This window comes from Meles meles, chromosome 16 (assembly GCF_922984935.1).
Source record: "Meles meles chromosome 16, mMelMel3.1 paternal haplotype, whole genome shotgun sequence".
Classification (NCBI taxonomy): Eukaryota; Metazoa; Chordata; class Mammalia; order Carnivora; family Mustelidae; genus Meles; species Meles meles.
In genome coordinates, this window is record NC_060081.1 from 66922662 (window position 1) to 66939598 (window position 16937).

At 51.4% G+C, this 16937-nt stretch overlaps 1 protein-coding gene across 5 annotated transcripts in view; it reads left to right on the forward strand.

The window, feature by feature from the left end:
• The window catches only part of TOX2 (TOX high mobility group box family member 2), a 132165-nt gene extending 115436 nt beyond the window's left edge, over positions 1 to 16729 (forward strand). For 4 of the 5 annotated variants that reach the window (XM_045980106.1, XM_045980107.1, XM_045980104.1 and 1 more), the window contains exons 4-9: positions 8513 to 8752; positions 10951 to 11178; positions 11604 to 11684; positions 12295 to 12690; positions 13372 to 13502; positions 15742 to 16729. In XM_045980106.1, coding sequence (XP_045836062.1) covers positions 8513 to 8752; positions 10951 to 11178; positions 11604 to 11684; positions 12295 to 12690; positions 13372 to 13502; positions 15742 to 15778 — 1113 coding nt within the window. In that variant the 3' untranslated portion in view covers positions 15779 to 16729. The remainder of the gene's footprint in view (positions 1 to 8512; positions 8753 to 10950; positions 11179 to 11603; positions 11685 to 12294; positions 12691 to 13371; positions 13503 to 15741) is intronic. The other variant, XM_045980105.1, reaches the window with a different exon arrangement.
• Positions 16730 to 16937: the final 208 nt, after the last annotated feature.

Consider the following 16937-nt stretch of genomic DNA (forward strand, 5'->3'; position numbering starts at 1 on the left):
GGGAGGAGACCTTTATACTCAAGAAGGATCACTCCAGTAACCAGCATAGGTGCCCGAGAGGGGACTGGTGTCTTAATTGGGATCTCCTAAAACCAGACCAGCAAAGGTTTGGGTGCTGGTATTTTGTGGGGGGCTGACCCCAGAAGGCCCTGCAAAAGAGGAAGGGAACAGATACTGGAAGGGAAGGAAGCCAGGAGAGAGCGGGCTGGTGAGTCGTGATTCTGTGGCCGCTGGAACGCAGCCCCACGGCAGACACTCCGGGGAGACCATGGAACACAACTCGGAGAGGGAGCCCAAGCCTTTCCACACACTCCTGTCACGGTCAGGGGGCACACTTCTGGGCGCTCAACCTCCCTTCTGCCCTCGGCAGAGGATGTTCTCAGGAGACAAGAGACAAAGCAACAAAATAGTTACAGCTCGAAATAACTGTTATGAAGGAAACAGTCAATATGATGACGCAGAGTAACGGTTGTGTTTAGATGTTAGACAAAGTGGTCAGGGAAGGCTTCCCTGAGGAGGTGGCATTCAAGTTAAGATCTGGAAGATGAGGAGCCACACGCAGAGACCAAGGGGAGGAACGCTTGGGCACAGAAAGCTGAGGCTGCGGAAGGCCTCCTGCACTTGGTGATCTGAGAGAAGGAGGCCGAGGCAAGTGAGAGAGGCAGTCAGCGGCGGGGACAGTTTGCAAGAAGGGCTGGAGCATCAGGGCTCCGTAATGCACGACCCTGAAGACTGTGGAGAGGGGAGTGGATTGTGTTCCAAGAGGATCGGGATGCGGGATGCCCAGGAAGGATTTTAAGGAGGGGAGTAGCGTGGTCTCATTCGTGTATTTTAGAGTCCCTCCTGTGAGTGTTCGGGAAACAGGCTGGCAGGAGGTGGGGAGAACAGACATGAATCGGGGAAAATGAGAGCAGACTGCACTTGGGAGGGAGAGGTGTGGGAGGGACTAAGGTTCCCTGTAGAGGCAGAGACTGCAGAGGGGTGTCTGGGGTGGCGGGGTGGGGGGTGGGGTGGAGAGGAACACGGAGAGATCAAGGTTGGTTGGTGAAAGGCTGACAGGGCCACTTAGTGGTTAGAAACAGTCCAGAGGAGAACGGAGTTCGATTTCCAGCATGTTGACATGCTCGTGGGGCATCCAGTGAGGAGGCAGCTGGCCAGGGAGTGGGGCTTCGGTGCCCAACCTGGCACTCAGGGGAGAGAGCATCCCTTTTTTTGCGTGTGTTACACAGCTCGGTGGCGGGTGTGCTGGCCGCCTTCCCGGACTTCCCAGACCCCTGTGAGTTCAGCCTCAGCATGGAGCTCAGAAGAGCCCCTGATTTTTAGGATTGATTACAATTTGCTTCGGATCTGTTTTTGAAAAATTAAAGTATTACGGGTACAAATTAAGTGGGCTTTGTATCTGTCTTTCTTTTCCTGAGGGTATTTTTTAATGCTTTTACTACATTTTTATACATCCTTCAACACTCTATAGTCATGTTTTATGTTTTAAACATGTACCTAAACGTATTATAGTGCATGTTCCTAAAACTCTTTTCCTCATTGCCGTTGCTGAGTCTACCCACACTGCAGGCGGAACTGTAGGTCATTCCCTTTAACCGTACAGAGTTCCATTATGTGAATAGATCCCAGATTTCATCATTTCACTAATGGGTGAACATTTTTTTCTGGAATTTGGAAAACACCATAATGAACATCTTTGTTATCATGTATCTGTTTTGAAAGGTAACATCATGACTCTGGTGTGAATATAAAATGAAGACATATCCAATTATTTAACTCATTCATTAATGAGAAAGCCAATAATATATTACAATTGGCTCAAAGGAGACTCTGATGGATACGCATAGATATCAGCTACCAAGAATGCTGACATCAATTTTCTAACAAACACAAAACTGGTTGATATCTATAGAGCCAGAGAATATGTTTAGAATCTTCTTTTCTACAAGGTGGAATCAATCGTACCTCTACCCCAGACAACATTTGTTTGCATTTTTATGGATGAGAATTCACTGTGTTCCACCCACTAGGATGGCTACTATAAAAAAAAAAACTAGTAAGCGTTGGCCAGGATATGGAGACACTGGAACCCTCGTGCACTATGGGTGGGAATGTAAAATGGTGCAGCCCCTATAGAAAACAATATGGCAGCTCCTCAAAAATTAAAAATGGAATTACTATATCATCGAGCAATTCTATTTCTGAGCGCATACTCCAGAGAATGAAGAGGTACTTAAACACCCATGTTTGTAGCAACATTATTCCCAACAGCAAGAATGTGGAAGCAACAACCCAAGTGTCCATCAACAGACGAGTGGACAAACAGAATGCAGTGTACACAGACAATGGAATTTTATTCAGCCTTTGAAGGAAGGAGAGTCTGATGTAGGCTCCAGCATGGGTGAACATTGAGGACAGGATGCTTAGTGAACTAAGCCAGTCACAGAAGAACAAATGCTGTATGATTCCACTTACCAGAGGAACCCCGGGTAGTCAGACTCATAGCCTAGCGGTCAGATGTCTCAGTAGTCAAGTGGTGGTTGCCTGGCGCCACAGAGAGGGAAGAAGAGGAGGTTACTGTTTCATGGGTTGAGCTTCAGTTTTGCAAGATAGAAGGAGCTCTGGAAATGGATGGTGGTGATGGTTGCCCAATGGTGTGATGTCAGCGGTACACTTAACAATGGTTAACATAGGAGGCGCCTGTGTGCTCAGTTGGTTAAGCAACGGACACTTGGTTTTGGCTCAGGTCATGATCTCATGGGCTGTGGAATCAGCCCTGCTTCCCTTCCTGCTCCCCGCTCAGTGGGGGCTCAGAACTCCTTCCCTCTGCTCTTCTCCCCATCTGTGAGTGCACACACACGCGCTCTCTCCCTCTCTCAAATAAATCTTGAAAAAAAGTGGTTAAGATGGTAAATTTTATGTTATATGTATTTTACCACAATGAAAAAAAATTTTTTTAAGTAGGCGCCACACCCATTGTGGAGTCCAGCATGGGCCCTGAACTCATGACCTTGAGATTGAGACCTGAGCTGAGATCAAGTCGGACACTTAACCAACCTAGCCACCCCAGCGCCCCCACAATGAAAAAAGTTTAATGCTAAAAAATAAGATGCATTAATTTCAATTTTCTACAGCTTACAAAGTTGTACGATAGCTTGGTCAAAGACAAAGGCACACCTTCCCATAGAAACAGATAACCCCAGAAGTTCATGAGCCAATGCTCAGCCTTCTATCGAAGGGACAATCGCTTTATCATTCTAATGTCTTTAAAATTTATCCTGCAGCATATATGTCTTCTTATGCATCTGGGAAAGTTCTTTGTAATAAATATCTTGGAGTAGAATTGTTAGGTTACAGGATGGCACATCTTCAGCGTACTTGTGTATTATGTGATTGCTTCCGGAAGCGTTTACCTTACTGGCTAGCTTACACTCCAACAGCAGCATAAATAGAAACCCAAATGGCCAGTAAACTTATGCAAAGATGTTGAGCCTCTCTAGTAATCAGGACAGTGCAAATTAGAACAACTTTGAGAGCATTTCCCACTTTGCAGATTTGCAAAAATTCAAGTCTGCCATTATCCCATGTTGGCACTATATTAAATTACGGAGTCAGGAAGATCTAGTTGAACAATTCTAAGCACGCTGCTGGGAAGGAATAAAAAAAAAAAAAAACCAAAAAACCGGCAGGTCCTAAACGTAGAACCCCAAGGCCATATTGCCCTTGAGGAAATAATGTCAGACTCTTATTTAAGACTCAGGGAAGGAAGAGAGTGTATGCATTGAAACGGAAAGAGGGATGTTTAGAGAAGAGATTTTAAAACCTTCTACTCTTTATTTTCTTGAGAGTTAAAATTTTTTCCAGCTTTATTGAGATATCACTAACATTTAACCTACGTGATTTGAAAGTCTACAGGATGATTTGGTGCATGCATATATTTTGTGCGATTATTACTACAACGAGGATCGTTAATACCTCCATCCCCTCACATAATTACCTTTGTGTGCGTGTGTGTGTGTTCAGTGATAATTTTTAAGATCTACATTCTTAATAGCTTTCAAGTGTATAATAGGTATTATTAATTAGAGTCCCCACAGTGCGCATTAGATCCCCACACCTTGTTCATCCCGAAGCTAGAATTTGTGCCCTTTGACCTCCTTCACACATTTGTCCAGTCCCTGGCCCTGGAAACCGCCATGCTCTCTCTCTCTTTCTTTGAGTTCGGCTCTTTTAGACCCCCGCAGGAGTGAGAACCCACAGTCTCTGTCTCTCTCTGTCTGACTTATGTCATCTGGTATAACGCCTTTGAGGCCCATCCATACTGTTGCAAAAGGCAGAATTTCCTTCTTTTTTATGGTCGAATAACAGGGTATATAGCCTCACATTTTCTCTATCCATTCACCTGTTCAACGACACGAGGTTGTTCCCATGTCTCGGCTGTGATAAATAATGCAGTGAACATGGGGGACACAGATACCTCTTCAGGGTCGTGATTTTATTTCTTTTGGATCAATACCCAGAATTGGTGTGGCTGGGTCACATGGTAGTTCTCTTTTCAATTTTTTGAGGAAACTCCAGACTGTTTTCCACAGGAGCTGTTCCAATTTACTTTCCCACCAACAGCGCGCACGGGTCCCCCTTTTCCACAGCCTTGTCAGCACTTTGATCTCGTATCTTTTTTTTTTTTTTTTTGGCCCAACGTGGATGAACTCACAACCCTGTATCTTTTCTCTTTCTGATAATAGCCATCCCAGCAGATGAGAGATGGTATCTCATTGTGGCTTTGATCCACACCTGCCTGACGATAAGTGATGCCCTGCACCTTTCCACAACTTGTTGGCCACTTGGACATCTTCAAAATATGATTCAAGTTCTTTGTCCACTTTTTAATCGAATTCTGTGTAAAATCTTTTACTCTTTGCAACAGAGCACTTAAAGTCTGTTTCTTTATGATTACTATAGTAACACAATATATATTTCACAAAAAGTAAGAGCTCAGAACCAAAAGCTACCTCTATGCTCTTAATAAGATGCACACTTAAAGTGGTGTACAGTAATATAAAATGGCAAAATAAAGAGAGATATAGATCCCAGGTAAAGTCAGATCTAAGATAAAAACATTAATTGAGGTGAAGATGCTTTTAGATCCTCCTAAGAAGGAGAAGTCATCATGAAAATACAGCATTCTGGAACTTTTGTAACAATGAGTAACATCACATCAGTATATACGAGGAAACCTGTTTAAATTCTGTAGAGAGACTGAGGGGAACACAGGAGCAGTGGGAGCCGCTCTAACTCATTTTTCTTGGCATATCACACCTGAAGTAGTCGAAACAGTTTATGCAATAGACACATCGAGAAATGTGTATATTACAGCATAAACACAATTTCCGATGCACGGGAACATTTTACCAAAAACGATCATACCCTAAGCCGTCATGAAAACCCCAGGACCAAAAAGATAAAATTCTAGGAATCATGTTTTCGGACCATCACAACAAAAGGATACGATAAATAAGGACTCTTCTCCAAATAACTTAAGGTAAAAAAAAAAAAAAAATCAAATAAAATCTTCAGTTGTAGAATATTTTTAAAAAATATTTATATGGTACAGTTAAAATGCTCCTCATGGGGCAAAAATCATAGTTATGGAGCAGGGGTTCTCAACTTCAGCACAATTGACATCTTTGGATACATAATACTTTGTTGGATATGTGGGGTGTGTGTGTGTGTGTGTGTGTGTGTGTAGGGGGCATTCTACACATTGTAAGACATTTGGGAACGCCTCTGACCTCTCTCCACGAGATGCTCCTAGAACAACCTTCATACACACACATCAGCTGTGAAAGCCAGAAATGTCTCTAGACATAGCCAGGTTTCTGGGCAAATGATTCCTGTTTGAGCCTCTGCCCTAGAGGCTAATATTATTCAAAAAGAAAATGTGAAAGTATAAATAAATTATTTAATTTGAAAGCTACATAAAAAGCCACTGATGCTACCTTCATAGAAAAGCAAAATTTAATTCTCAGAAACCTTGTCAAGCTGATTTTTTTAAATATAAGAACTGAATCATTGGGGAGTTAAAACATGTAAACCTTTGAGAAGGAAATTTTTAAAAAGCAACATGCATTCACAATAATGCAACTGGGAACTTAACTACAAAAAGCATAGAAGCAGGTTAAAAATACAGCAATATTATCCTAGGTATATGCTATTAGTGCTGAAATCTAGATGAAGTAGGCAGTTTAAAAAGTATATATTTATGTAGCTAACCTATGTATGTAACTCAAGAATGTATGGGAACCAAAATAGCCATGGAAAATATTATAAAAATCAGCCTTTCAAAAACCACACAACAGAAATGCCAGCCAGCATTTGCCAAAGATAATTACCTCCCCCCTCAAAAAAAGTTTAAGTGGAGAGAAACCTGGAAAAGAAAGTTTCTCAGAACTGAGGACACACCAGACAAATTCAAACAAATACATACCCAGGCAAGGATGGCGATGTTCGGATCAGACTCCGCTGAGCTGAAGGCAAAAGGGAGGCACTCTAGATACTATTAACATTCAATCCATAATGAAGACGTAATAGGCAGTTTTCCTTTTGCAATAAAAACCAACATCACATTCCCCAAACAAAACACTTTAAGTGTTGAAGGAAGATTGTGATGGAAGCAGAAAATTGCAGGCAACTTAGACGTGCCAAAAAAGTCAGGAAGGAATCAAAACCATAGCCCATGGCCGCTAAGAGACCAGATTAATTTGCACCAGGCTCGCTCTGTTCCTGAGGGCTAAGGAACAGGTACAAAGTATAAAGATGTTTCGGTCCCAAGGAAACCTTACCAAAGTCTCAGGAGTGCAAGTGGTACAGAGGATGTCCTTTGATCACCTGTGTCACTAGAAATGAGTAGCAAAGGGAAAAGAAACAACAACAAAAAAATGAACCTCTTAGAAATTTCAAAACTTTCTTTTTCCAGAACATTTTTTTAAACAACTCTTGGACGAAAGAAAATAAAAAATTGAAATAGACACACAGAAAAGAACACTAACGATGGGGCGCCTGGGTGGCTCAGTGGGTTAAGCCGCTGCCTTCGGCTCAGGTCATGATCTCAGAGAGAGCCCCGCATTGGGCTCTCTGCTCCGCAGGGAGCCTGCTTCCTCCTTCTCTCTCTGCCTGCCTCTCTGCCTACTTGTGATCTCTCTCTCTGTCAAATAAATAAAATAATAAAATCTTTAAAAAAAAAAAAGAAAAGAATACTAACGAAAATTTTAACGTGGTGAAGTCTATGAGAAATGTCAAAGTCACGCCCAGAGGCAACTTCATGGCATGCAACATATTTCTAAACGTTGAGAATGGAAATAATGAATTAGAAACGTGACCAAAATCGGGGGTGGGGGGGCGGCCGGGGGGGGGGGGGAAGGGCTGGCAGGGCGGAAAGAACAGTTACACATCTTTTAGAATCAAAGGACGTAATTAATAAAGATACAGATGATTAGATATTAAGGAATCAGAAAACAGAGAAGCGATAAACAAATATGAAATCTGATTCTTTTGAGGAGGAGAAAACCTCCCACATAATAAAAATGGAAAAGCCACGAGCTTGCCTAATGAAGGAAACATGAGAGGAAAACACAGCTACTTGGCATCAGAAATAAAAAGGGAAAATAAACACAGATGCAAAAGCAATAAAAATAATTGTAAGAGGACGCAGACTGGTATGCCGCACTCCACCATGTGCCTGTGTATGTATTTAAGATTTTTAAGTGAAAAGGACACACTGTCCCACATACGTGTTTGGTGTGAGCAATGCCTGTATATGAAAGTCAGGATCTTTCTTGTAGTCCAAAAATTACCAATTAGAAATATCATAGGGAAGATTTAATAAGAAAATTACTGGCTGAGAGGAAGAGAAATATATATAGCTTTATTAAGGGATTTATTTATTCTATGTATTTAACAAACCCTTACCCAATATATGGCTTACTAGGTGCCAGGCACATTTCGTCCTAACCAATTCTTGAAGGTAGGCTTAATTATTATCCGCATTTTTCCGACAAAGAAGTGGGGGCACAGAGAGGTTAAGTAACTTAGCCAGAGTCACCCAGCTTATAAGACGCCAAACCAGGCTTCAGAATGCAGTCGGCTTCGAGCCTCTGCACTCTTCTCTGCTGGACCGCACAGTGAATAAATGAAGAGAAACACCGTGTTCCGGGAGGTCGGATTCGATGTCATAAAATGATCAATTCAGTGCTGGCCTGAGCGCTCCAGCAAGGACTGAACTGCTGCCCATCTGTCCAGGGTGAATCTCAACAGAAGGCAAACAGTCAAGGAGCTGAAGGCCGCCCCCCCAGTGTCCTGAATCTCAGTGGGGTCAAAGTAGAAGGGCCACGCCCACCCAGGCCTAAGGGAGCTGGTCCCCCTTCTCATGGACCTGCCCCTCCTCGGAGTCCCGCTGTGTGATGGGGGTGGGCAGGTCCTCTCTGGCTCACCATGCCCTGTTCTCCTCTCTCAGATCCAGGAGATGGTCCACTCGGAGGTCGCTGCCTACGACTCCGGCCGGCCGGGGCCCCTGCTGGGCCGCCCGGCGATGCTGGCCAGCCACATGAGCGCCCTCAGCCAGTCCCAGCTCATCTCTCAGATGGGCATCCGGAGCGGCATCGCCCATAGCTCCCCATCCCCCCCAGGGAGCAAGTCAGCCACACCCTCCCCCTCCAGTTCAACTCAGGAGGAGGAATCAGAAGCGCATTTCAAGGTAGGTCGGGAGGCCACGCGGGGCCCTGAGATGCCCTCCCGTCAGCAAGTGGGTGGGCCCTATGTGGAAACGGGCATCACTGGCCTGGAGTCCAGACCGGAAGAGCACAACCGTAGCATTTGCTGGAGGGCACGGAGGAGGGAAATCAGCAGGTAGTGTGGGGTCTGCCGGCTGAGCCCCTGGTCAGTAAAGATGGCCGAGCTTGGACTTGGGGCTATGTGGCTGCAGCCGCTAGATTTGCTGAGTGTCCTTGCCAAGTTGTGCCCCTCTGCTCCCAGGGCCTCGTGTATAAAGCAGAGACAACGCTCACCAATGGCCAAGGGGGCAGATGAGAGAATCCTGTGACAACGTGGTGAAGGCTTATTCCTCAATGGCCCATGGGTCATCTCGGTGACATTGATGGCATCAGCAAGATCCTCAGGGTCACGTCTTATGGCCACTTTGGCCTTGTAGGAGAAGGTTTTTCTGACAAAGCTGTGCAGCCCAGCAGAGGACACCTCTGGGCGGCACCGGAACTGACCCGTTCCCCCTGGGGACATGCCCCAACCCCCAGCATCCCTGGAATCATGGGTGGTCCCGCCTTTAAAGAATACGTCAGGGGTGAGAGGTCACTAGCTGTCCAGGCTTGTCCTTCCTTTGCACTGACAACTCCCCCTGGCTGTGGGAAGGCATCCGATTTCACTGGGGTGGAAGACAGAGGCCGGAGAGCCCAGGGACAGCAGCGCTCACTACGACTCTCCCCATGAGCCCATGGCAGAACCCAAACATGATCCCCCAAACCGCACCTCCATTTCTTCTTCCTGAGGGCTCTCATCCCTTTCCCCGTGGGGGCCCTGCAGTCACCTGGGGCAGTGACCATGGCGCCCATGCCACCTGACTGGGACCCTGACTGCCGGGGCTGGGCGGGTGCCTCTGGATCTGGTCCAGCTGCATCCCCACGGTAACCAGCATTAACCCATGGGGTCCTCATGACGGCCCTGTGTGGTCAAGGCCATTGTCCTCTCCGATTGGCAGATCGGTTACGTCAGTCTGGCTGCAGAGAGAGGGAGGAACAGATGCTGCATGGCTACCGGCTTCCCCTCGCCATCCCCCGTCCCAGTGGCCCACAATTTCCTTATCGATTCCTGGTGTCATCTGCTTGGTGCAGAGAGTGATAGTCTTCACTGTAGGATCCAGGGCTTTGACCAAAGTTCCTGGTCCCCATGTGGCCTGAGGGTCCTACTGGTGACCTACTAAGGTCTGTGGCCAGCATCCCTACGCGGCTCCCATCCCGCAAGCCTTGAGTCGCACCCTCAACAGGATTGCGGTCCTGCTTCTGAGGCCAGGCGTCTGGAGCGAGGCCATGCCCACCGAGTCACATAAACTCTTTCCCGTCCCGCAACTTCACAGGGCCCTGGCCCTAAGTCCCCTGCCCCAAGTCACACACCTGAAAGTTTGTGGATGACTAAGGATCATCTTTGGGGTTTATTTGTGACCCCAAGGGAGGACGGTTCAGAAAAATTGATATCCTCAAAACTTGGGCTGAGCCCAGGGCCACGCGCACTTTCAGTGGTATACCACATGCCGGTCCGCGGGCTCGCGCGGGAGCCCCCAGCTTCTCTAGGAGAGTGTACCGTTGTTGGGATTCCTTACTCCTGATCCATTAGGGGATTTTACACTCTGCAAACGTAGATGTTACCTTGGGAAAGAAGTGGCAGAGAGGTAAACAATTTTGGTCTGATTATAAGGTGAATTAATGTCTCCCTATAGAGACGCAAATGACTTCTGCCTGGGAGAAAAGATTAAAAGCCCCAAAGGTGATCATTTCACTGCTCTGTAGGGCACTTTTTCTCTTTGAATCAACTTTGCCACCTTGATGATTTTCATTCATGAGTTAAACAATAACCCCCGGGGTTCTAGCTCCTACCCAGGACATGTGTGTGCGTGTGTGCATGTGTGTGCGTTTGCATGTGTGTGTGCACGTGTGTGTGTGTGTGTGTGCTTTGCCTCTCATGCAGAGAGCATGACAGTGTGGCCCGCACGGCGTGAGCTGGAGCCGGGTGTGGGGGGCGTGGCCCACCTGTCGTTGCCTGCACGTGCTCAGACAGGCAGGCAGTGGGGCTGCTGGGGAAGGTCCCCTCCACCTCAGGCTGGGGTGCGGAACCTGTAGGGGGAAGTCCATGGTGTCTCTGCTTTTCTGACTCCTTTTCCCTGTGCAGATGTCGGGAGAGAAGAGACCTTCCACCGACCCAGGAAAAAAGACCAAGAACCCAAAGAAGAAGAAGAAGAAGGACCCCAACGAGCCACAGAAGCCTGTGTCGGCCTATGCGCTCTTCTTCAGAGACACTCAGGCTGCCATCAAGGGACAGAACCCCAGTGCTACCTTCGGGGATGTGTCCAAAATCGTGGCCTCCATGTGGGACAGCTTGGGAGAAGAGCAGAAGCAGGTGAGTCTGTCCCTTCCAGGGCCCTCCCCTGGCCTCAAAGCCCCTGGAGCCAGTGACAGACTTGGAATGCCTGAAATCAGGAGAAGCCTCCTGCAGGGGTCTCTCCTGACTCAGTTTGCCCATTTGTAAGCTGGAAGGCTAGAGCCCTTCCAGTTCTGCTGTTTGCCGGCTGCGTTCACGAGTGGCCTAACCACTCCAATTTCTGCTTCCTCTTCTGTTAAGTGAGAATAAGCATCTCTGTCCGTCTTGTCCCTCCAACCGTGCCAGCCTGGAGTCCAGGCCAGGGCTTCCTCCCCACTGACCGTGTGCCCCGGCCCCTCTCAAGGGCATCCAGGGAGAACAGGGAGCAGAAGAGCTCAGAGGCAAATGCCTCCGGCTGATTCCCTGACCTCTCCCCGATGTTGTCCATGTTTTGGATCTTTCAGGCTTACAAGAGAAAGACCGAAGCGGCAAAGAAGGAGTATCTGAAGGCTCTGGCAGCCTACAGGGCGAGCCTTGTCTCCAAGGTAACACCCTGGCCCGTCGGCCCAGCCCTGATCAAGGGGGGCACCAAGGCCCTTGGGAAGGGTCAACGCCATAGTTCCTGGGAAGGACAGAGAGGCCCAGTGGGGTCACGTCTCCCTGCACCTGCCGTGTGCCACACTCGTCCCGGGTGCTATACATGCATGTCGTTTCATTTAATTCTTCCAGAAGGAACGGAGCATTCAGTGGGTTTAAGCAGCTTGCCTGAAATGACGAGCGTCTGGGCGTTCGTCTGGAAGCTGTCACAGAGCGCAATCAGGCCACAAAGGGCCAAGCAGGGAGGGCGTTCCAAGCCAAGGGAACAGCACAGGCAAGGCGTAGAGGCTGGAGAGGAGCGTAGAGGGAGGCCTGGCTTAATGAGGCCAGCATCACGGTCCAGGCTGAGCTCGAGGAATTAACGCAGGGGGCGGTTGATGGTCAGAGCCAAGTGCGCCAAGGACCCGGAATTACCTCGGGCTTGCCATTAGCTCCCCGACAAGGGGCCAGAGAGCCAGCCAGGGACCATGTCGGCAGGTTGCAGACCCAGGGGGTCTCACGGCCCAAGTTCTGGCTTATTCGTCTTCTCCAGAGTGACTGGTGTCTGTCTCTTTGCAGAGCTCCCCAGAGCAGGGTGAGACCAAAGGCACGCAGGCGAACCCGCCGGCCAAAATGCTGCCACCCAAGCAGCCTATGTATGCCATGCCAGGCCTGGCCTCCTTCCTGACGCCGTCGGACCTGCAGGCCTTCCGCAGCGGGGCCTCCCCTGCCAGCCTGGCCCGGACGCTGGGGTCCAAGTCCCTGCTGCCAGGCCTCAGCGCGTCCCCGCCGCCGCCACCCTCCTTCCCACTCAGCCCCCCACTGCACCAGCAGCTGCCACTGCCGCCCCACGCCCAGGGCACCCTCCTCAGTCCGCCTGTTAGCATGTCTCCGGCCCCCCAGGCTCCGGTCTTGCCCACTCCCATGGCACTGCAGGTGCAGCTGGCGATGAGCCCCTCACCTCCGGGGCCGCAGGTAAGCAGGGCCCGTGGGAACGTGCGCTTCAGATCCCTGTGCGGGGAGGGCAGGCAGTGCAGGATTTCAGATACCGGCCCCGCCTCTTGGCTTTGGGACCTTACCTCTCTGAGCCTCAGTCACCACATCTGTGAAGTGGGTCTAGACCGCCTTCCTTGAGAGGTACGGGCTGCAGTGAGCAGTTGACAAGTTCCCAGAGTCTTCAGAGTCTTAGGATATCCCAAGCCCGTCCTTCTCTTGCCCTCTGTCCAGTTCTGCTCTCTGGCCCGAGGGGCTGAGGCTGTGCAGGTTCTGCCCGGTCAGCCCCGGACCCTGGCTCTCCCCAGAGCCTCGGAGGCCTGACCCGCTGACCGTTACACTCACGCTGTTACAAGATTTGTGTGGCTCAGTGCCACAGCTCCATTTTACAGACTGGGACACCGAGGCCGGAAGAGGAAAGGCCCTGAAAGCAGAGCCCTTCACTCCCAGATGCAGCTGGGAGAAGGGCTGAGTTTTCCAAAAGGTGCTCAGCTCCAGAAGGGGAAGAAGCATTGCAGGCAGAGGGGCAGAGGCGAGGATTTTAGAAGCCAGAGGAAGTGTCCCTGTGAGCTCCTGCGGGCAGGGCCGGTTCCCACCCCCCCCACCTGCGCTGTGCTCCCCATCACCTCTGCCCTGCTCACCCGCCTCCTTGCCCCTTGGCAGGACTTCCCTCACATCTCTGAGTTCCCCAGCGGTTCGGGACCCCGCTCACCGGGCCCGTCCAACCCCCCGAGCAGCAGCGGCGACTGGGAGAGCAGTTACCCCAGCGCCGAGTGTGGCGTCAGCACGTGCAGGTGGGTCCCCTCCAGCACCCCACCGCCGACGAGCCGAAGAGGGGGCACAGGCCGCCCAGGGATGGGGAAAGGCGAGGCCCTGTGGGTCACCGTGGCCCCGCAACCGTACCTCCTGGGGGCTGGCTGCCCGGCGTCTTCACGAGAAGATGCAGAACAAAGCGAGACCCCAGAAGGGGGTCTTGGCGGGTCTGATGCCAAGGCTCCGCTTGGGAAAGGGGCCCAGCTTCAGTCCGGCTGCTCCCCCCCCGCCCCCGTCCCGGTTTGCTCACGAGGGCTGCCTTGTGACATTCAGGTCGGGTTCCCTAGAGGCAGAGCCCAGGCAGCAGGATTTGGGTGCCCTTGATGACACTGAGGGAGGGTCTGCAGGAGGAAGGGAGGGAGGGAGGTGGGACCAGGCCAGGGAAGGACCCGGGGAGGATGGGCTCTCAGCCAGAGACTCGCTTCCGCCCGATCCCACCAGGAGCACAGAGTGCACCACAGACGGGGTCCCGCTGTGAGGTTAGGGCTTTTTGTTCCCCGTGTCAATCAGCCGTTGGCAGTGGGCTGCCCGGGAGTGCGGCCTCTGGACGCGGCAGGTCTCTGGAGCAGAGGCCTCTGGGAGGGCAGTTCAGGGATCTGAGGGCAGCACCCCCAGCGTCCACCGCATCCTCGGCCAAGGGCCAACGAGCCAACAGCAGGAGTCACACGCCTTACTGGGACCCCCACTGCTCCAGTCCAGCACCCCTCTGACACGCCAACCCCCAGTCCGCTTGGCTTCTCCTCCATGGTCCTTACGTGGACCTCATCCTCCGACCTCCCCTCCCATCCTTAGCCTTTCAAGGCCATGCTAGCTGCCCTTCCTTGCGAAGGTCTTCCTGCTCCAAGAGTCAGTGACCTGTCATCTCAGCCAGCGCAAGAGGGAAATGGGCGGAGAGGGCACCCAGTTCCTTTGCCCACCAACCCTGATTCCCATTCCCCTGGCAAGAACCAATCCTGTGGCCACCCCCGGGGTCTGGGGTCCAAGTAGCGGGTCCACATCCTGGAAGGCGGGACAGGTGGCCGTCCCAGCTGCCGGCCTCCAGCTGCCCCTCACCCCAGCATTTCTGCTCCTCATCCAGCCAGGGTGGCCAGGGAGCCAGCAGACATGGCATGTGCCCCACGGCTGACAGCCGGTGTCCAGTGAGAGTCTACCTGCACGGCAGACTAGGCTCAACCGGAATCCCCTTCCCCACCCCCAACCCCCAGCAGGTGCAGATCCTCCCATCCCCCTGCCCCACAGCAGGGGCGGACTCTCCCACCCCTGCCCTCCTGCCGCAGGCTCCTTTCCCCAAATCAGAGTGTGGGGCTGGGGGCTCGCTAGTGGACTTGATGGAGCGTGTCTGAGCTTCCCCCCGACACAGAGGGCAGACCGCAGCACTACCTGCTTTACTCAGTTTTCTGAACGCAGGAAGAACCAGCGTGTTAGTTGCAGGCGTCCACATGGGCTCCGAGTAGGCCCGTGTGTGCTGGGGACCGACCCCCACCTGAGTCTAGTCGGCATCCGTGGCCACTCACAGATGGTTTTCTTGTCCTATGAGAGCGTTTAAGACCTACTCTCTTAGCAACTTCCAAATACAGAAACTTACAAAAACACAGTGTTATTAACTGTAGTCCCCACGCTGTCCACGGCAGCCTTGAGGCTCACTCATGTTAGACCCGAAGTTCATGCCTTTTGACCCTTCCCCTGTTTTACCCCCCACCCCCCAACCACACTCCGCTCTCTCTGTCAGCTTGGTTGGGGGTTCGTGTATAGACTCTGATACTCGATACTTGTCTTCCTCGGACTTATTTCTCTTGGCGCGATGCCCTCAAGGTCCCCCTGGCTTTCCATGAGCGAGCTCCCTATTTTAAAACACAGAAGGCGCCTGCCCTCCTCTGATTCCACGTGAAGTTTGTAAATGGCTAAGAAGGGCCCCCAGAGCCCTGGTGGGGTCAGGACGGGGGAGGGGTCTGACGGACAGAGGCGCTGCAGCCTCCTCCCCCCAGGGCAGAGGACCCCTTGGTCCCCAGCTGGGATGGATGCTAGGAGAGGAGCTTGGTTCGGCTGGTGGCCTGTCCGTCGGGGAGGGACCCGTGTGCCCCACTTGTTCTCAGAGGGGTAGTGCACGTCCAGGGTGGAGGTGAAGGCCAGCCAGCGAGCAGGTGGCCCGCGTGTCCCCCGCCTCCCCCCCACCCCCGCCCCAGGCTCCCACGGCTCTGACAGCCCTTCCTCTCTCCCCAGCCTGCTCCCCAGGGATAAATCGCTCTACCTCACCTAATCCCGCCTCCCCTCTCCTCCCTGAGGCTTGCTGGAGGGGCACTGCTCAGAGCCTGAAGGGCCCACAGCAGAAGGGAAGCCTGGGCAGGAAGCAGGATGATTGGGAAGAGAGCAGTGACACAGCGACGGGCCGAGTCTCTTCCTCGACCTCCCACCAGACCCTGCAGAGGCGGTCCTCCGCCTACCGCCGCCCGCAGCACCTGTGGGCACCTTCTGCCCCCGACCCGCCTGCTCCGGGGCTGCTGTGGACCCCGCCCCCCGCCCTGCACACCGTACTCTGTGTCCGGCCCCGCCCGGCCCAGGCTCCCCCGCGGCTGCCCTCTGACCGAAACCCACCCCCAGATGCATGGGCCTGGGCCGTCCGGCCGAGGACGTGCAAACGCGCTTTTACGGTGTGAACAAAGATTACCAAACCTCTGAACTGTTGGTTCCATGTAAGTAGTTGACTCAGTGTTTTAGACCCGGGCTGAAGACATCGATAAGATGGTTTTGTGGGGGAGGGGAGTAGTTTCCTTTAAGGGGAAGAGCATTTTATATGGCCCCTTAGCACATATTTTTTTTTCTTTTTTTGCATTTTTCTCTTGAGGGAGACGTGCACAAAAGCAACCGCCAAACTGTTCCCCCCAACATCCCCGTGTGGCCAGAGCCAGACCCCTGCCCCCGTGAGGCCAGAGCCTGACCGCTTAGAGCCACACTTGGAGACGTTGCGCTTTTTTTTTTTTTAACCCTGTGTCCGTCTATTTAAAATTGCCAACATGACTTTCGTCTATTTATGAAGCAAAGTTGAGAACAGAAATGCAGTTTATCATAACGTGTGTGTGATTTTCGGGTTTGCTTTGGGTTTTGGTTCTTGAAGTTGTTTGCAGCGGTTTCCTGGCCCCGGCCAGTGTCCGTCTTGGTGCCCAGTGCTTCTCTCGGTTTCTTTATAATAAAACTTCTGAAAAGTTGAAAACCCGTCTGTGTCTTCGTGCCCGTGGTGAGCCAGAGCCAGGCCTCGCGACGTGGCGTTTGGTGGCAGTTCTGCCAGCTGACAAAGCCTTTGATGTCAGTGGGATTCGGGTCAAGTCTCACCTGCCGTGTCCTGCCCATGACGGTCTGAGTGGACCGCGTCCCCCTTCCCCCCGCTGGCCTCCGTGTTGTCACCTCCAGAAGCAGGAGGA